The sequence below is a fragment of the Phyllostomus hastatus genome, unplaced genomic scaffold (genome assembly GCF_019186645.2).
Source record: "Phyllostomus hastatus isolate PE091 unplaced genomic scaffold, TTU_PhHast_1.1 phas_scaffold_12, whole genome shotgun sequence".
Lineage (NCBI taxonomy): Eukaryota > Metazoa > Chordata > Mammalia > Chiroptera > Phyllostomidae > Phyllostomus > Phyllostomus hastatus.
In genome coordinates, this window is record NW_025334007.1 from 1643096 (window position 1) to 1664305 (window position 21210).

The 21210-nt window shown below is 39.5% G+C and overlaps 1 protein-coding gene across 2 annotated transcripts in view; it reads left to right on the forward strand.

Moving 5' to 3' along the window:
- DMD (dystrophin) overlaps positions 1-21210 on the forward strand; it is a 1939942-nt gene that overhangs the window by 557251 nt on the left and 1361481 nt on the right. For both annotated transcript variants that reach the window (XM_045855895.1, XM_045855896.1), the window contains exon 12: positions 9927-10077. In XM_045855895.1, the coding sequence (XP_045711851.1) occupies positions 9927-10077 (151 nt within the window). The remainder of the gene's footprint in view (positions 1-9926; positions 10078-21210) is intronic.

The following is a 21210-nucleotide window of genomic DNA, read 5'->3' on the forward strand; positions in this document are numbered from 1 at the left end:
TGGCCATGGTGGTGGAAGTAGGGACAGTAAAGGTGGCAGGGTGGAGGCGACAGTGATGGTGAGAATCTTACCCATTTGGTGTCATTGTTTTTATTGGGTACTCAGTTTTAACCCTTATATTTCACAGGGCAATCCCTGAGCTCTGAGAAATGTTATAAACCTTGAGAGTTGAATAGCACTGATGTTCTTCCTATGACCTATTAGTATTCATTACTGCCACGCAACAAGACACCTTTACGTATGTCTGTACACATTATTAAAAGTTTTCTTTCAACAATTTGATATTGCTTTTCTACTTTAGCAGTGTTTGCTTTTTGGAGGGCCTAGGTTATATCATGCTCTCTGACTCATACATTTAATGAAACACTATAAATATTTAAAACATTTGGTCATTCATTGCACCTTGCCACTATGTGTCTGTGGGAAACTGAGTCTCACTGTGTTTCTTTCATTATTAAAACCAAGTATCATGGTTTCCGTCATCCATGTGAATCTCATCCTAAGGAAGATTGTCTCAGTAGTGACTGCCTGTTTTATTTAGGTGAGAAGAAAAAGTAAAAGTATTGATTAATGATAATTTCTATAAAATCCCACTAAGCAAGCTTCTTTTTACTTTCATTTTCTTCCATTCTGGTAATTAATGCCATGAATGAAATGACAAATAGATATAAAAGAAGCCCTTTCTACCAAAAAAAAAAAGATATTAGCACAGGCTGTGCAGCACGATGTGAAGGAGGCTCCAGAGCCAGTTCACCCGATCACCCCTCTGCAGCCTCCTTTGCGTGCCCTTGACCCAGGCGAACCTTTACTTCCCCATCTGTACATTGGGCTAGTATCAGTCTCTGCATCGTCAGGAGTAATTATAGTAATACCTCTATTGACGGATGCGTGATGAATATAATTATTTATTCATAAATTAGATTATATTTAAAAATCCTGGAGAGCATTATGCTAAGTGAAATAAGCCAGTCAGAGAAAGACAGGTACCATATGATTTTACTTACATGTGGAATGTAATGAACAAAATCCACTAACAAACAACATGGAAACAGACTCATAAATATAAAAAACAGACGGACAGCTATCAGAGGGAATGGGGTTGGGGCTCTGGGTGAAAAGGGTGAAGGGATTAAGCAAAAAACCTCATAGGCAGACAGCAGTGTGGTGATTACCAGAGGGAAGTGGGTGGAGGAGATGGAGGAGGGTAAAGGAAGGGATAAATAGTGATGGAAGGAGACTTGACTCGGGGTGGTGAACACACAATACAACATCCAGATGACGTATTAACAATCGTACCTCCAAACCTATATGATTTTATTAACCAATGTCACCCCAATGAATTCAATAAAAAATAAAAGTCACAAATTTCACAAGCTCAGTATTGCTATTTAATAGATAGCTAACACCTTCTATAGTAGTATAATTAGTGTGTGAATAACTGGGTAAAGACATTCAGTGTCATGAACCTGCCTCGACGTTGTGCTGCTGGTTCACGTTCATCCTGACATGGCCGTGCCGCCTGGGCGCAGCTACGCACACATTGGCTGGCCTGTGAACATCAAAGGGCTGAAGTAAACATTTTGCCTCGGTCTTGAAAACCAGCAAAATTATCTTCAACTCTGAGCATTTAGTGGAATCACCTGGCTGGACATAATTCACCTTTCTCTGGTAATTTTAATAAAAACCAGATGTAAACATTACCTTTATTAATGACTTTCTCAGTAGAGTAAATGAAACAAAAGCATATAGAAGGGAGTTAGAACAACTACTTATTTGAGCATAAGTGAGCCTTCTGGGAGAATCTAGTTGCCTGGACAGAATTCCTGAGGTAAAATTGACACTGTAATCTATTCATTAAAACCATTTTGTTAAGATTTTTAAGCCAACAGGTTGAATAAGTAAACACATTATAGTTTGCAGTAGTGTGATTTCAGTCACTCAATCCCCCGCACAGTTGAAAATACGTGATCACTTCGTTTTAGATATTTCGAATAGATCATTTTGTTAACAAGTTTGTATTTTTTTAATTCATTATTTCATGGAGCGTAACTCTCAGAAGTGTTTCTCTGACTTAGGGTTAATGTGAAAGAAGAACATACAATTTTGCTGCAGAGTCAGCTTTATTAGAGAATATTTACAGACACCTGACCTCAGCCTCGTCCCTGCCCTAAGTTGGAGAGCCTGAGTTTTGTTCTTTCATCTCACAATGAAAGCAGACACAGGACTCTTCAGGCTGCAGAGCCATAGTCGTTTATTCCCCGCAGAATACTGGTATCCCGGTATTTCTCACTTGGGCCAAAATGCTTGGAAAGGGTTCAATGACAAGTGAGGCTAGAGAGCATGTAAGGACAAGGCTATGACCCGGTTTTCCTAGGTGACAGTTTCACCATCATACAGGAATTCACAACAGGGGAAAACCAGAGGCTTTCTGACAATTGTGTCATCGGTTCAATCAGGCCTTCTGTGCCAACCAAATGGCCCGTGTCCCAGTCGGCGCAGAGGAAATATCTGTCACCTCTCTCCTAACTGGATGTTGTGCCATAGTGGAACGCCACTGCGTTCGGGCTTTCATTTCTGTGGATTGTTCCTGTGAAGGAGACCAGTGTCACCTACACTCTTAAGCTCCTCACCTCCCCTTCCTTCCCACGGAACATATTGCTGGTGCTTCGTAAATGTTTCCGAAGTGCCCTGCATTTTTATGAACACACGGATGGTCTGAGCTTTGAGTTTGCATCTTTATATTGATTGAGACCAGCTGGTCACGTAAGTGACAAAATTCTGAGAGACAGGTTGAATGTTCACGAAATAATTCATTCCGTGAAAGAGAAAAATGGTATAAATGTTTTAAGACAGTTGTTCCTTATGGGATTTCCAGATCACTTAGCATCTAAAGTTTGAGAATTATTCTTTAAATCACACTCTTTATTTCTGTATATCTCCGAGTCTGCCTGAAAGTCCAGTTTAGTCTTTCTCATCAGAAAAAATTAGATACAAATATTTTATAATTGTGAATCTAGTCATATGTTTAATGGCATCCTGTGGACCATAGAAATGTATTTTTAAAGAGTTAACTTTAATTTTTTTCTTTTTTCAAATATGTCCAATAGCTTCTAGTATAATCTTCAAATAAGGACTGCATTCTCTTCTCTGCCCCCACCCGCCTTTTAAAAAAGTGGTAATTTCAAAATTCTGCTTCAAAATTACAGAGATTTTTTTTAAATTGAGTCACAAAGTAGAAAATTCAAAAGCTATACCAAGATTCAAGTCCTTTCTTTTCTTTTTTATCCCCTTTTACTTAAATTAAAACAATTGTTTTCCTTAAAATTTTCAATTTTATTTTTCAAGGACAGTTCACATTCAGTAGTATTTCATATCAGTTTCAGGTGTGCAGCATAGTAGTCAGATATTTTTATAACTTACAAAGCATTCCCCCCAATATTTGCAGTACCCACCTGGCACCATATACAGTTATTATAGTATCATTGACTGTATTCCCTGTGCTGTGCTCTACATCCCCGTGACTGTTCCGTAACTACCAGTCTGTACTTCTCACTCCCTTCACCTTTTTCACCCAGTCCCCCAACCCCCCTCCCATGGCAGCTGTCAGTCTGTTCCCATGGTGCTTCTTCCTCTGTCCATGCGTGGTCATGGGCCACTGCTCACCCTCTCACATCCTTGTCGCTGGGAACTCCGGCCTGTAATTCATCTGCTCATGTATTAATGCTGCCTCTTCAGAGGCCTCGGCAACGGCGGCAGGAACAGCACCATTTAGCACCTGTTGGTTTATTTCATGTGACCCCGGCACAGAAAGCAGTAAGGACTGACCAGGCGTCACTGAATAATTACATATCCGAAGGAACAACAATGGAAAAGGAAAATATTTTTTAATATTACATTAAAAACAATTGTTTCTGTAGTCCAAAGGAAAACCATACATAGCTGAGCTCTTCACAGACGTGATCTGCTTGAACATCATCTTTTCCTGCAACTTGTCCGATCTCCAGGTTCATTTCTTCTCAGGAGTTTCAGTCTTAAACAAATCCTGTATTCTTCTTTGGGGTTTGTCTCACTTTAAATAAATTTTGCACTAGGCCACAATAACGAGAAAGAGCAGATTCCTTAACTATGTAATATTCATTGTGAAATATTTGGGGGATCGCCGAGGGAGAGCAGCTTTAGTAGTCCTATAGCCACGCCAGTCAAGAAGAATACTAGAATAATGGCAAGTATTGGGGCGTGCTGAGTATAAAGCCTTTTATATTTTCCTACCAGCATCAGATTAATGTACAGGGTCCTGCACAAAGAATGCCCCTTTTTATTCCAAAATCTTCTATTACAAAATCACCAGCATGTCATTCTGTAACATAACACTATCATACTCAAGCACACCATAGGACATTTTAGGTGACATGTTCAAATGAAAACTATGCATTATGACACCCATATTATACCCTACCAGCCACACTGAAGCAGGCCTTGCTTCTGCCAGGCCCTGTATGTTTCTTCAGGCTTCCAATTCTGAGCAGTGGCTAACTAATGGATCAAACACAGACATCCACACGGTAAGAAGACTAGCAGTGATTTTCAAATATACAATATTCTCACCTAGATTCTTGTTATTCCAAGTGTCATTCATGGCCTAGCAACGTTGGCTTCACCTGGAAACTTGCCAGAAATGAAAGATCTCAAGAGAGAACACTCATGCATTGTCGGTGGGAATGCAAATTGGTAGAGCCACTATGGATAACAGCATGGAGGTTTTTTTTTAAAATTACAAATGGGACTGCCTTTTGGCCACTTGTGAGTATATGAGCTCTGTCTGGAAAAAGTCCAGCCATTGTTAGTATAATGAGAACAGTTTGAGCAACATCAATGTAACCTGGCAGCCAAGGAGAGTGGCCTGGAGTGCGCATGCGTGAACGATGGCAACTTCACTGTACTAGTCAGTGGGGGTGGTAGACGCCCTTGACTGAGCATGTGTACCATGTAGTGGTCGTATCCAAAATGACTGAGCAAGTAGAGCAATGAATCTCCATCAAATTTTGTGTTAAGCTAAACATTCCTCTGCAGAAACTATTTGGAAGATTCAGAAGGCTGCAGCTATGGGCAACTGGTGATTGGCAGCTTCATCACACCAACACTCCTGCTCATGCATCATGTTTCCTACAGAGTTTTTTGGTGAAACATCAAGTCACCAAGTGACTCAGTGCCCCCCTACAGCCCAGATTTGGTGCCCTGCAACTTCTGGCTTTTCCCAAAACTGAAATCACCCTTGAAAGGAAAGAGATTTCAGACCATTGATGAGATTCAGGGAAATACGACGAGGCAGCTGATGGTGACTGGGAGAACTGTGTGAGGTCCCAACGTGCCTACTCTGAAGGGGACTGAGGCATCATTGTTCTATGTACAATGATTCTTGTCTCTTGTAGCTTCTTTAATAAATGTCTCTTTTTCATAGTACATGGCTGGATACCTCCTGGACAGAGCTCATATATCCAAAGAAAGTCAAAACACTACTCTGAAAGAATATGTGCACCCCTATGTTCATTGCAGTGTTATTTACAATAGCCAAGATATGGAGGCAGCCCAAGTGCCCATCAGTAGATAAATGTATATCAAAACTGTGGTACATTTACATAATGGAATACTACACAGCAGTAAAAAAGGTACCCTTAACATTTCTGACAGAATGGACAGAAGTAGAGAATATTACACTAAGTGAAATAAGTTAGACAGAGAATGACAAATGTCATAAGATTTCACTTATATGTGGAATCTAATGAACCAAATAAAGGAACAAACCAAACTGAAATAAACTCACAGATTCAGAGAACAAGCTGATGGTTGCTAGAGGGAAGAGCGTTGGGAGACTGGGTGTAAAAGGTGGGCCAGTAAGCAGCACAGATTGGCAGTTACAGAATAGTCATGGGGATGTAAAGCACAGTATAGGGAATCCAGTCAATAATATTGTAATAACTATGTATGGTGCCCGGTGGGTACTTGAATTATTGGAGGGGGGTCACTTATAAATTATGCAATTGTCTAATAACTATTCTGCACAGCTGAAAGTAACATCAAATAATATCGAATACCAACTATAATAGCAAATAAAACCTCAAAAAGAAAATGGAAGTTCTCAGACCTGACATCCTGAATGTAAATCTGGACCCTGAAATAGTCTCTCTGCATACTTAAGTTGGAGAAGCCATAACAAAACTCAACAGGGCGGCACATCCAGATGCCCATGATAGGAGCCAGAAAGAGAACACAGAGGGACGGGAGTGGGTACAAAAGAGGGTAAGGAGTGGTTGGGACAGCAGCCAACCGGAGCGCGCATGCTTGCTCTGTGCGGTACCACTGCTATTCAGCATCATGGGTTGTTGCCATATAGGAAGGCAGGTTCAGTGCTGGTAAATCATGTCAGATATTCTCAAGAGTGGCCAGGGCACAAGTTTGCAGGTGGCGTCTCACGGTGTTTAGCTATTGGCAACAATTTCATTTCATTTTCAATTAATATGAGAGCAAATGAGGCATATGGACCACTGGTGACCAATAGCTAGTCGAGGCCTGTGGTAAGGAAAATAAATATTTACACAGTTAAAAATTGTCTTCTCAGAAGCCTTTCCACACAGGGATGAATGATACACATTTCCGTGATGCTTGGTGTCCTCCCCCCCTCCCCACCACGCTTACATCTTTCTGTTTTCAAACTTATCCTGAGGTTAAGTTCAGGCTTCAACCATGTGAAATCCCTGACTTTTGGAGCCTCAAATACGAAGCCGTTCTCAAGGAATCGAAGGTCCTACTTGTCTCTGTAAGTGGAGATGACATCAGGATGAGAATGCAATGGTCTCGTGTCAAAATAACTCATAATAACCACCCCTGGGTCATTGGCACTTGCCTTTCTGTTAATGTCTCTATTGGTAACACATTGGTCCGGGCAGAGTTTCGGTGAGTTATAGGGGATGCAGATTACATTAGCCAGCACGGTGATTCTCAAACTTGAGCATGCATCCAAATCACCTGGAAGTCTTGTTGAGACAGACCTCTGGGCCCCTCCCTCAGTAAGTCTGGGGCAGGGCCTAAGAATGTGCATTTCTAGCAAGTTCCCAGGGGCTGACATGATGCTATTGGTTCAGGGTCCATACTCTGAGAGCCTCTGGCCTAGAGCGGTAAAGCGGGGATCTGTTTGGCTCAGAAACATCGATGTGACTGTGCCAGTCGCTAAAACACTAAACCATGCGGGTTGCATACTGAGTGACCCCAGGCACTGCCTGCCACCCCACATGCTGTTCTCTCCTCCAGGAACCTCCAACCAGGCAGTCCTACATTCCACCTATAAAAGATGCAACACCTGACAAAACACTGATGGGCATATGTGTTGTTATCGGTTATTCCCTGAGTCTAGGTTTACAAGATGAAACCATTAAGAGCATAAATGATTACTCGAGGTTTAGACTTCAGAGTTTCAGGCAGAGTTCAGGAAACCTCCTCGGACCTAGGGATTCTCAAACTCGAGTGTGCATCCAAATCTGCCTTCAACACTTCTCTGCCTTATACAGTCAAGCTGTACTGGCCTTCCTGGTCCCCTGTGATGCCTCAGGGCCTTTGCACAGATGGGTCCTTCTGTATAGAGAGTGTTTACCCCTTTCTCGTCATGCTTCCTCTTAAAGTGGTAGCGTTCCTCAAATATCAGTACTTCAAAAAAGCCTTTCCTTACTTGAAAGACTCAGTTACTCTCATTCATAGCATGCTCACAATTATAATTCACCAGTGTCCTAATGAGCTATGTATTATCTCTGGCTCCCAGCCCCAGAATGTACACACTATGACAGAAACGGGCTGCGCGGGTCTCTCTCACCTTTCTATCCCTGACACCTGATTACTTTCAATGTGGGCATGAATGAGTTTTCCAAGTCTCAACTCTCGGGCTCCGTGTTCTGTACTCACATCCTTCCCGATGACCCCAGGTCAATTTGGAGCATTGTTCTATGTATGATCTGAAATATATACATAAATCTAATGCTAATGGTTTCCTTGTAATATGGTGATCGTCAATGTCTCCATTTCTCTAAATATCTCTAAGCTACCTGAATATGAGGATAAGTCTTTTCTTTTTCTTGTTCTTAACAAATAATTTCCAGCAGAGATGTGGAATTTGGTATTTGTTGAATGAAATATCTATCCGAGGTAAAAAAAAAAAAGGTAAATAATATTTTCAAATGAAATCCCTTACTAACAAACAAAAGCATGTTACACTTGAAACATTGCATCGAGCTTCAGTAATCACGTGGGATTTTTTTCTCTCTCAGTTTTTGGAGATGTAAGATTTTTAGCTGAATGTAATGACAAGCCAGGCAGGAAAAGCAACAAACACAAAGAAGGATACTGCAGCCAGTTCTCACAAAGTGTTATTATCAGGTCTACTCTCAAGGGATCGACTGAGGCAATAAAGTGGGAGATTTATATACCTCGCAATGCTGGGATGGTCTTCATTGTCTAAGAGACTTAAACTAACAACCTGTCAGGTTTTGCTTCCACTGAAATCGATGCTTCATCTATGTCACTTTGCATAAAAGGATGTCTACTTTTACTGTTTGGTAAAGGAACGCTAATGCTCGCAGACTTCTGATTGCAATGTGCCCTAGGGGACATGTGGCCCTCCAACATTAAGGGTCAATAAATGGTGTCCCCTCAATATTTTAAACACTCTCAGGTTTTTTTGGTGTATTTTTTTTTAGATTATTTATTTATTTATTTATTTTTAGAGAGGGAAGGGAGAGAGAGAGAGAGAGAGAGAGAGAGAGAGAGAAACATCAATGTGCGGTTGCTGGGGGTTATGGCCTGCAACCCAGTAATGTACCCTGACTGGGAATCGAACCTGGGACACTTTGGTTCCCAGCCTGCGCTCTATCCACAGAGCTACACCAGCCAGGGCTTTTTGGTGTATTTTGTGGGATTGAATATGCTGGCTAGTGAGCATTTATAAAAAGATTTCATAAATCAGAATAGTACATTTCTAATTCAAATTATATCCTCTGTAGCAGTATTAGATTAGTGTCCAGTATACTATGGTTTCCAACAATTCTTTAAATATGCCTTCATAAAGAATATTTACCTTGAAATAGGTGCTAACCCTTCTCTATGTTTGAGTCTCAGATTTTTGTTGAATTAGTGGATGGAATAACCTCAGTGTTAAGTTTCATCTTCACCATCAAGTTGTGTGATTGATAGGCAAGATACTATCTCATGTCTTTGATGCTGAATTCTAACTGAGAAGGTGTAAGAACTTGGTTCTACAGCTGTGAACCCAAGCCTTTAGACTTTAAATCCATTACCCAGCCCACTATTGTGTACATCTTTGAAAAAACATTATTTAACTTATCTATTTCTCCCCAGCTGGGTGGCTCAGTTGGTTGGAGTGTTGTCCCGTGCACCAAAAAGTTGTGGGTTCGGTCCCCAGTCAGGGCATATATGGGAGGCAACTCATCAGTGTTTCTCTCACATCAATGTTTCTCCCCCTCTCTCTCCTTACCCCTTCCTCTTTCTCTTAAAAAATTAATAAGCATACCCTTGGGTGAGGATTTAAAAAGAAAAAAAAATGGAAATATAAACAATTGCCAAGATATACTACTAGCTCAGTTGCCAAGGATGGCTCTCGCTTCCCTTAGCGTGTACACATTGAGTTAGCTTAATGAAACTTTCTGAAAATTGGGATGTGTGAACTGTAATAAATTGGAGAAAGAGTAAAGTCAGAGATGGTTGATTGGGCACTGTCCTTATCTTCTTAATGTCCAACACATACCAAACAATGAGAACACATCATAAATTGTAAGTGTCAACACGTTTCCCGTGTTAATAGATTCAATAATAGTAAGTAAAGTTGCTTTGATAGAGGTAATAATAGACATCTTTCAAATTTGCAGTTTACATAAAGTTCTAATGGATCTCCAGAATCAGCAACTGAAAGAGTTAAATGACTGGCTAACAAAAACAGAGGAGAGAACGAGGAAAATGGAGAAAGAGCCCCTTGGACCCGATCTTGAGGACCTCAAACGTCAAGTTCAACAACATAAGGTTTGTTTGTGTTATGCTGTTTGTTTTCTACCGGGAAACTAATTGTCTTTGTAGAGGTGTACCAGATACACACACACACTGCGGTATACAGGTAGGAAAGAACTGAAGCTTCAGTCGAGTTTTAAAATAATTTTTGCCTCATCTTTTTTTGAAGTGGCTGGCTTTCAAATATAACACAGCTAGGCTTTTCATATTGGAGAAGGAAATTCAAACATGCTTCTGGAAGCGAAAAATGAGGGCATGTGATTTATTCAGGCTTTAACTTCCTGCAGGAGAGTCTCTGCAGGGATTACCTACAGTGCAAATTTAAGTAATAAGACAAGATTTTTTTCTACATGTTTTACCTTCAATGTATAATATCTTGGAACAGGCCAAGCTTGATGAAAGTGGATGTGTGTCACATTGCTTTCCTATAAAACACAGCATCTATTAATTGTAATATTTCCAGCTTATCTTCCATCAGCTTATTTGTACATTTACAGTTATGCTCTGGTTGCCAGAAGGAATTTATTTCTGGGACTAGGATATCTATGAACATATTTCTGATCTGGAATTTTGAGGGGGGTTCATTCTAATAATCATTATACAATTAGCTGACAACTTTACTCAGGATCTGTGGTTCTTAGATGTATGGCCTTGGAGGGAAATATAGACTGTTTCAGCTCAGATCTCTTAAATCTGCATCCCTCCCGACTTCATTCTCTCCTTTTATAACACATTATCACAGCTAGCTTCACGGTTCTTCTGTGTGGATAAGGGTTACCTTTCATTCTAAGCCCCACACTCTTTTCCTATTCATGAGCTTTCATTTTCAGTGGCACATGAAACAGGCCCTTCTTACCACTGTCCCCAAAGCTGTTTGGGGGACACAGAAGTTGACAGTAAAGCAGTTCAAGGACAGCTATAGCAATGGTCATCCCTATCCGTTATTCCACCAGGAAAAAGAGCACCAACTGTATTTTAATTTCCCTTTAAAGCTGGGACTAGGAGAGGTGAACTTGTCACATAGATGTTAATTGAACACCTGGTAAAGAAGTTAGGTCCAATGCTGGATCTCAGATTGGACCGCTTTTCCCGTGAGGACTGTGCATTGTTCCAGTAGGCTCTGCACCCACCCTCTTCCCCTTGGCCTTCGCTGGCATTGGCGTGCAGACAGGTTCTATATATACTGGCAGCTCCTCTTTAAGGGCATTTGCTGGCTGCGGGAGAGTTTCAGCCAGTTTGAGGGTGGGCAGGAAGCGGAGTTACTGTTGCCAGAGCTGCCATTAACGACAAGAGATGGGAGATGGTGGATAGCCACTCCAGAATCCTCGCCAAGGTGCCTCTCCATTCCCATAATTGCTCAGGCATTTTCCAGCAAGAATGGGCCCCAGATGGCCATTGGGTAACTTGTCTCACATTTCCGCCCTCTCATAATGCCTCCTGAGGTCGCCTCCCAAATAAACTCTTTGTACCTAAGTCCTTGACTCAGAGCCTGTTTGGGGAAGAACCCAACCTATGACAACCTTCCCGCCCTGCAAGCCAGAATCATATCCCAACTTTACCACTAAATGAATGTGTGTGTTCAGAAATTATTTCATCTCTCAGATTCTCCATCTTTTCGCTTTGAAAATAGAAGCGTGAGCCAGTTGTTTTCTCGTGTTCCTTCCAGTCATGGTATTAATGTTTCCATTAGTTGGGACTGTGAGGCATTTCAGGGGAGGGCAAGATTGAGGCCAGTATCGTTGTCTAGTAGAGGGAAGGATGTTGGCACCGGTTGCGTGCAATCTGAGGAGGAGGCCGCTACTAAGGACTCCAAGAGCGACACGGCAGAATGGTGAGACTACCAAAAGTGTGAATGACTTAGGGAGGCTCCGAGGGAAAGCCTTAGCTTGAAACTCTTGAACAGACTGTATTAAGGAGAGACAGGCCGCCCTGGGTCTTCCCATCAGACTATTACCTGAGATGATTTGTACTTTCCTCCGGAAGATGCAGAGTGAATGGCATGGAAAATATTTGACTAATACTGTCATAAAATTCGAATAGATTCTATTACTTTGCAAATTTGCCATTTCTGATGAGTACGAAATTGCTTTGAAGAGGGCAATTTGAAACAAAACGAAAGCAGCGGAATGATATGGGAGGTGACTGTGTAATCTTGCCCATCCAGGACTTACCCATATAAGTGCATGAAAGGCAGCAGGAGGAATTGCTTTTGCTGGTTCAGAAAGTGAGGTCAGCTTGCACCTTTATCCGTTTAAACCCACTTCAGGACTGGTTATTTTTGTTAGACCTAAGACAAGGGAAAAACACATCTGAGGGAAAGCCTGACAATTGATAACACTCTTCTTGTTCTTTGAATTAATTAGGGTGAGGGGAAAAGTGATTTAATAACATCCAGCAATTTATAAAGGAGTTCACTTTATTCACATGTAAACCATGTGTATTTTCTTAAAAGTTCATACTATAAGGAGTGGATTTTTTTTTTTTGTGAGTCTTGCCACGCTCCATAAAACAGAAGATAAATCTTCTTTCTTTAGGTAACTGAGTTCAATCTAAAGCCTTATTTAAATAGTTGTCGATTCACTTTGCAGCTTTTATTTTCCCGAGTGGTAATGGAATAGAAACAAGCAAATGTCTCCTTCTGGCGACAGAACGCATCAGTAGCTGTGGAGCGGTCAGAAAGCCACCCCACTCCGCTGCATGACCGCGCCTGTCAGCTAAAGTAACATTGAGGCTTTTTAGTTTTGTGGGATTCGATATTAAATCCTTACATCATCCTCATATGTTTTGTTCTTATTTCCTAAGGGATGATTATAGGCGACAAAATTAAAGAAAAATGCACGTTTTGTTGCTGGAAATAAATTTAAATTCTGCTCAGATCAGAGGGTTTGCATGAGTGCGTGCACTCTCTCTGTCAAAATAAAACTGTTTGCAAATCTCGCAAGTACACCATGAATATTACAGACATGCCTCTCTGTGTTCTGCGATAAGATCCTTTGCTCTCCGTTTCAACAGCATTTCATTATAAGGCAGGATAGAAATTGAACCACTGTGAAATACCATGGAGATAAATCACTTTTACTGAATTTGCCAATTAGGCAAGGTAAGGCAATTAATCCTATATTGGTAGTTATTATTAAATCTAGCCAAACGGATAAGTCTGGGTAACTGGAAAAATTTCAATTTGCTGAGAGATGTGGAAGGGACCATTCATTTTTCATAGCAATGGCTTTGAGGGGAAAATTTAAGGCTTTACTTTAGATATGAGTCACTCAGAAGTGATTCTCTGGGGAGTGAACAAATTGAGCCTTTTGTTTCCCTTGTGAAAGAACATGTCAGAAATAATTGGTTGGTTATTTCTGTCTTAAGAGACAGACTTTATTAGTAACGTTGATAAGGAATGAAAGGATTTCCCTCGAAGTGACAATATTATTGAGTGAAAGTCTATTGTGAGCTTGAACATTCATTAATGGGAAAGAAGTTTGCTGTTTTGGAGGGTATTTCAATAAAGAAGAAAATATTTGACTGAAGAATCTTTTGTCTCCTAGCACAGCCCAACTGAGATGAAGTTTAAAGCTTAGTTACTAGCTATGTTTTCCATTTTTTGGAGAGATTTAGACTTTTGTCATTAGTTCCATTAGCTTAATACAACACCAACAAAGTCCTTGCTGTGTGGGTTGTTAGAATTTCTCAGATATAAATGGACATGGGCACTATATTCTGACTTGAGTGTTTGGTCTGTGATAAGTACTGATAAATACAAATGAAATTACCTCTAAGAAGTTCAGTCACCTATTCTCGCCCTGAAGCTGAGTTGATCTCAAACATATGGTTTGCTAAGACTGAAATATCCTCTTCTGCTGACATTTAAAATGGTGTAGGTATTCATGTCACAGGGAAAGTTTAGGTGTCATCCCGCTATAGGATCTGACATTTTGTTTAATTACACTGCATTCTATTCTATATCACTGGACAAACAATTATGAAAGCACAACAATGAGTGCTGTGAAGAATGCAGAGGCCTACCATGTATGGCATCTTCTTCAAGAAGCTGGCATTCTTGTACATTCGATAAAGACACAGAAAACAAGTGATCATTATACCAGGTAAAATTAGCCAATGGCTTAAGAATGTGTTGAAAGCAATGGCTCCTTTGGGCACCAGAAATGAGGTGGGGAAATGTTGGTATATCACTTGCTTAGGCCATGTGTTACACTATGCTTAGTGGTAAGGACTATAGCCTCGCCATGGGGGGTCTTGAGCTCAAGACTCAGGCATTTAGAGTTACTCTGCGAGCAGTAGGGAACCATCACTGGTGGGAAATTAAACTGAAGAGAGTGGCAGTTTAGGAATATTTGTATCAATCTTTAGGAAGATATGTCTTGTAAGATAAATCACAATGCAGATGCCAGAAAATATCTTAGGGAGATATCTCAGAAAGTACGTACAGCCTGAAAGAAGGCAATGCCACTGAAAATTGTTAGTAGGTATTAGACACATTTTAGAAATCAACATCGGAACCAATGGAACTAGACTTGGGGAATGGGCAAAGAGCTCAGAATAATATGACTCTGACACGGGGCAGTTTGGAGGGTAAAGTTGGATTTTAAAACAGTAGGCCAAACTCATATGTGAAAGATTCACATATTCAATGGGGGAAAACCAAAAGTGTCATTCTTAAGATCAGGAGTAAGACAGGGATGTCCACTTTCAGCACTCTTATTCAACATAGTACCAAAAGTCTTAGCCACAGTAATAAGACAAGAAAAAATAAAAGGCATCCAAACTGGAAAGGAAGAAATAAAACTGTCATTATTTGCACATGACATGATACTGTATATAGAGAATCCTAAAGATTCAACAACAAAAACTAGAACTGATTAATAAATTTATAATGTAGAAGGATACAAAATAAATATCCCAAAATTGATTGCATTTTTATACACCAATAATGAACTATCAGAAAGGGAAACTAAGAAAACAACCCCATATACAATTGCAATAAAAAAATACAGTGCAACTTCGGATCTCGAATTTAATTTGTTCTGGAAGGTTGTTCAAGAAGAGATGTGTTCGAAAACCAAATCATATACCTTGTCTCCTTTGTCACCCTGGAGGTGTATGACTGCTCATACAGGCATCAGCATGAAAGGGTTGTTGGGTCGAGAACCGAAGTTTTGTTCGACAGCTTGGTCAAGAACCGAATTGTTCAAGATGGGAGATGTTCGACAACTGGTATGTGACTGTACCCAGGAATAAATGTAACCAAGGATGTAAAAGACCTGTGCTTGGAAAATTATAAGACACTGAAGGAGGAAATTGAAAAAGATACAAATAAATGGAAGCATATACCTTGTTCATGGATAAGAGGAATTAACATCAAAGCAATCTATAGATTCAGTGCAATTCCGATCGAAATACCAATGACGTGTTTCACAGAATTAGACAAATATTCTAAAAATGTGTATGGAGCCACAAAAGACCCTGAATACCCATAGCAATCTTGAGAGAGAAGAATAAAATAGGAGGAATCATGCTACCTGATATCAAACTATACTACAAGGCCATAATAGTCCAAACAGAATGGTACTGGCATAAAAACAAACATGTAGATCAATGGAACAGAATAGAGAGCCCCAAAATAAATCCATGCCTATATGGACAATTTAAAATTTGACAAAGAAGGCAAGAATATGCAATGAGGTAAAGACAGTCTATTCAATATATAGTGTCGGGAAAATGGACAGATATACACAAAAAAAGCAAAGAAATTAGAATACCTTCTTACACCATGCACAAGAATAAACTCCAAATGCATTAAAGACTTGAATGTAAGACTGGAAACCATAAAACTCTTAGAAGAAAACATAGACAGTAAAATCTCTGATATTTCTTGTAGCAGTATATTTATATATATTATCATACATCTCAGGCAAGGGAAACAAAAGAAAAACTAAAATAAAATGGGACTACATCAAACTAAAAAGTTTAAACACAACAAAGGAAACCATCAACAAAATCAAGAGGCAGCCCACTGAATGGGAGAACATATTTGTCAATGATACATCTTTTTTTTTTTTAAGCTGAGGTTTTTTTATTTTTTTAATTTTTTAAGATTTTATTTATTTATTTTTTAATTTATTTATTTTCTTAGAGAGGGAAGGGAGAGAGAAAGAGAAAGAGAGAGAGAGAAACATCAGTGTGTGGTTGCTGGGGGCCATGGCCTGCAACCTAGGCATGTGCCCTGACTGGGAATCGAGCCTGCAATGCCTGGTTCGCAGCCCGCGCTCATTCCACTGAGCTATGCCAGCCAGGGCTTCAATGATACATTTTATAAGGGGTTAATATCCCAAATTTATAAAAACATGTATATGTAACTCAACACCAAAAGAAAAAAAAACAATTTACAAATGGGCAGAGGATCTGAACAGACACTTCTCCAAAGAGGACATACAGATATGGCTAATACACATATAAAAAGATGCTCAATGTCAGTAATCATCAGAGAAATGCAAATACAACCACAACAAGATACCACTTCACACCTGTCAGAATGGCTGTTATAAATCATCAAACAGCAAGTGTTGATGAGGATGTAAAGAAAAGGGAACCTTGTGCACTCTTGGCAGGGATGCAGATCAGCACAGCCCCTGTGGAAGACTACGGAGGTTCCTCAAAAAATTAAAAATGGAGCTGCCTTAGCACCCCGCGATTCCACTACTGGGTATATATTTCAGGAAACCCATTACACTATTTCAAAGAAATATATGCACCCCATATGTTCACTACAGAGTTATTTACAACAATTAAGCTATGATAGCAACCCAAGTGCCCATGAATAGACAAATGGATAAGCAGTGGTACATATATACAATGGAATAGTGCTTGGCCATAAAAAAATGAATGAAATCTTAACTATTTGCTATAGCATGGATGGATCAAGACGGTATTATGCTAAGTGAAATAAGTCAGTCCGACAAAGACAAATGCCATATGATTTCACTTACATGTGCAATCTAAAGAACAATATAAATGAACAGACAAAGCAAACAGACTTATAGATACAGAGAATAGGCTGATGCTTGCCAGAGGGAGGGGGTTTGGGGACCTGGGTGGAAAATGGAAGGAATTGAGAAGTACAGATTAGGAGTTACAGAATAGTATCAGGGATGTAAAGTCCAGCACAGTCAACAATATTGTAATAACTATGCATGGTGCCGGGTAGGTACTGGAAATATCAGGGGGGCCACTCTGTAAAGTTTATGACTGTCTAACCACCATGCTACACACCTGAAACTAACACAACACAATATCGAATGTAAAGTGTAATTGAAAAAGAAAATTAAAAATAAGCAAATCTAAGAGACAAATGCAGTAATTGAGAGGAGGATGAGCAAAATGGAAAGCCGAAAAATGTCACTGAGTCAAGTAGTGCTTTTAGTGACTTGTAAGCTCTCTTCCACCTTTAGCACGATTAAAAGTACATGCTATTAGTTACTGCTATGAAATTCTGTTTTATTTTCCCCCTTCTGCCACCATAAGTGCTTCAGTAATGTTTAACGGTTATGGTAGGAAAGATAAATGCTATAATTCAGAAAAATACTATGCTATAGCCAGAGAATCAGATGGATTTCTTCTGTGTTTCTCCAATGCCTAGCAGAGTACTTAGCACACTGAATTGCTGTTCAGTAAATGCTTTTTTTTTGGAGGGGGGATGAACAGATCCTTTAAATAATTCTAACTAGTTTTGTATCGTGCTTCATCATTGCTACCTTTTTGACAGACACAGAAATCTGACAATTTAAATAATCAAAACGCTTTGAGTAGGGATAAGAAAACAACTCACATAGATGAAGAAGGAAGACATCCACAAAGCAAATTTCAGGAGATGTTATCTCTGGTGCCCTCTTACTACCTCTCATTTCTGTTCATTTCTTCCACCTGTTTTCATTCCCTATTCAAATATCTTATGGTTGTAACCCTGGTGTCTTTATAAATATCACAGAACGTGCCACCAGCAGTCGTGGTTACATATATCCATGGAAATCAAGCTTGTAACCCTTGTTCATGCAGGAAAGCCATTTGATATAATCAAATCCTTAGGGGGCTACCGACGCCAGGATGGTGAGTTCATGAGGAAGATGTGCAGAGTAGACCAGCCAGAAAAACTGCACCGTCCATAATGAGAAAACTTAGTGTTTTCAGCTTGTGTGTAGAATTTAGGCCTTGTGAGTTTGGCTGTATTTCCTATACATTGTGAGGGCTCCTTCTGCCCTCCAGCTTGAGTCCTATGCTCATTTAAGTCTTGTTGTTCCTTCTAAGCTGGGCTCACGACATAACCTCTCTTCCCAGATTTTTATTAAGGAATGAGAGAAAAGGCCTAGAGATGTTGTACTGTCTATTTCCCTGGGTTCCATGTAGATCTTACTTGACCTTTAAAGGGTAGGGAATAGGAATCATGGGAGAAAAATATGCATTCTCTCAAGTGGGAGAAGACCTCATGGCCATACCAGTACACTGCGTTATGACAAGTAGGTTCCAAGAGAGAATATACGGATAGGAAAGATTCGTGAGAGAAAAGCCGAACACAGTTTCTTATCCAAAGAAACTAAGCCATGAAGATAAAAGATGCTTGAACCTGTTACCAATCCCCCAAAACTCCTATTAAACACCCCTTTTGTGATTAGCATTTGCCAGTAAGTCCAAGGTCACCATTGCTTGCAGAAAGCTATTTCCCATGAAGAGGCACTCAACAGAGCTTTCATGGAAAGCTCAGTAAAAACATATAGTAGGCCCTAACTATTGAGTGTATACATAAGAGTTTTCAAAATGTAATATAGGCACATCTCAGAGGTATTGTGGGTTCGGTTTCAGACTAGTGCCGAAGTATCTCAATAAAGTGAGTTATAATATTTTTTGCTGCTGGAGGGTGTTGCTGTCAAATTGTAAAAAAAAAAAAAAATGCACGACATCTCTGCAGCACAATAAAGCGAAGCACAATAAAATGGGGCGTGCAAAAAAAAACAAACAAAAAACTAAAATGTGGTATGCGGGCAGATTGAATTGAAGTGTGACCAGGGAATAAACCTTGTAACTCAACTGAGTACACACATATACATATAAACTTACACTTTAATTTTCTGTTTATGTGCCTTCTGATGTGGAGTTCTGCAAAACAGATGTCTCTACACCTTATGCTTATTTGAGCTATTTTAATATCTCTTTTAAGAGAGGCAGTGTGTTACAGTGTCTGAAGCCAGAATGCCTAGGTTCAAAACACAGCTATTTAGTTTCAAAAGTTGCTTAATTATTTAGTGCCTCAGATTGTCCAGGTATAAAATCAGGATGATGATGATGATGATGATATCTGCCTTATAGGGTAGATAAAAATATTTACTACATAATTACATAAAAAAGCACTTAGAAATATATCTGACACCCAGAAGTATGTAGGTGACGTTAACTGTTATTATTGTGTAAGATCTCACTTTCACCTTAATGAAATTGATTTCTGTGGTAATAATATTCTTTTGACATCGGTAAGTGGCAAGTTGATGTCAGAAAGAACATCATACTTATATAGTATATAGAGGAGTATATGCATGAAACTCAGTTTTAATTTTTTTAGATATAATTGGGGAGATGCCTCATTTTCTGTTAACCTACTATCATAAACAAGCCAGAAATTCCAAGTAAAAGTTGGCAGACTAGATGATGCCATTGATTAAATAATAATAACAATAATAATAATAATTAACTTCATACCCATGTTCTTATTTTAACAAAATCGAGTGACCCCAAGCCAACAGATTACTAAATAATTAATTAGAAATTACTGAGTACTGGTTCAGTAACATTGCTTGAACACGGCCTTGTTTGAAAGTATATCAGTGCATCTACTCAAACATAGATACCCAAGACCCCCTCATCTCAGAGACACCAACTTAATGTTTTGTACTGTAATTGTTCCTGTACTGCTTCTCCATTAGAATTTTCTGGCCCCTGAGGAGGATAAAAAAAGGAAAACAAAGGACCCTATTTCTCACTTATTGAGTTAGTCACACGTAAAGTATTTCTATTCTTCTGAACCAGTAGCAATTAATTTCAGTTCCCGTGAATAGATAATACAATATTAATAATGTAAATGAATTATTTAAGTAGATAAACATATTAGAATGCACTTTAGGGGAAAATTCTTCACAAGAAAGCCACAATAGATAAGATAATGTGAATTTGAAGAAGATACTTTTTCGGAGAAAATATATTCATGCAACTTATATAACAAAATACGTGGCCATACAGCCAATCTCATGGTAGAAATAAGGGTGAATATTCTCTTTCTAAAGAACGTGACGTTGTTAACTGTGGTATGCTATCATTTTCCATGTAATACTTCTATTGTCAACAGAATGATTTCTAGTGGGACAACTGGTAGAACTCTCTTATTTAATGGAACTGCATATTTTAAAAATAATTACCATTGGATAACATTTTATATTCCACTAACAATTAAAGATCTGGGTCATAGCTATTGAGAATGAGGAACCTGCTAAATCATATATTGTTACATGAAGTTCTATAGTTTCAGCACACTGAGAATATTTAGTAATTGAAGGGTATATAATACCATTATCAAGGGTATTGGAAATACTGGTATGTAGAGGGGTTATAACTAGGTGATGATGTCAGACCTTTGCGACAGCATGGATGGAACTGGGGAGAATTATGCTAAGTGAGATAAGCCAGGTGGTGAGGGACAAATACCATATGATCTCATCTATAAGTGGGACCTAATCAACGAAACAGACAAGCGAGCAAAGTAGAACCAGAGACATGGAAATTAAGAACAAACTGACAGTAACCAGCGGGGAGGTGGAGGGGATAAGGGGGGAAAGAAGGGGAAGGGTCACTAAGAAACATGTGTAAAGGACCCATGGACAAAGACAACGAGGCGGGGAGAGGATTGAAAGTGGAAGGTGGGGTGTGGGTAGGGAAGGGGAGAATATTGAGTGGGGGCGGAATGAGGACAACCATAATAGAACAATAATAAAAATTAAAAAAAAAGAAATGAGCACTTTCTCACAACTGTACTAAACACCGTGCTGGCATTAAGTTATCTCAAACCTGCCTTACGGGGACTTGAATCTCCAA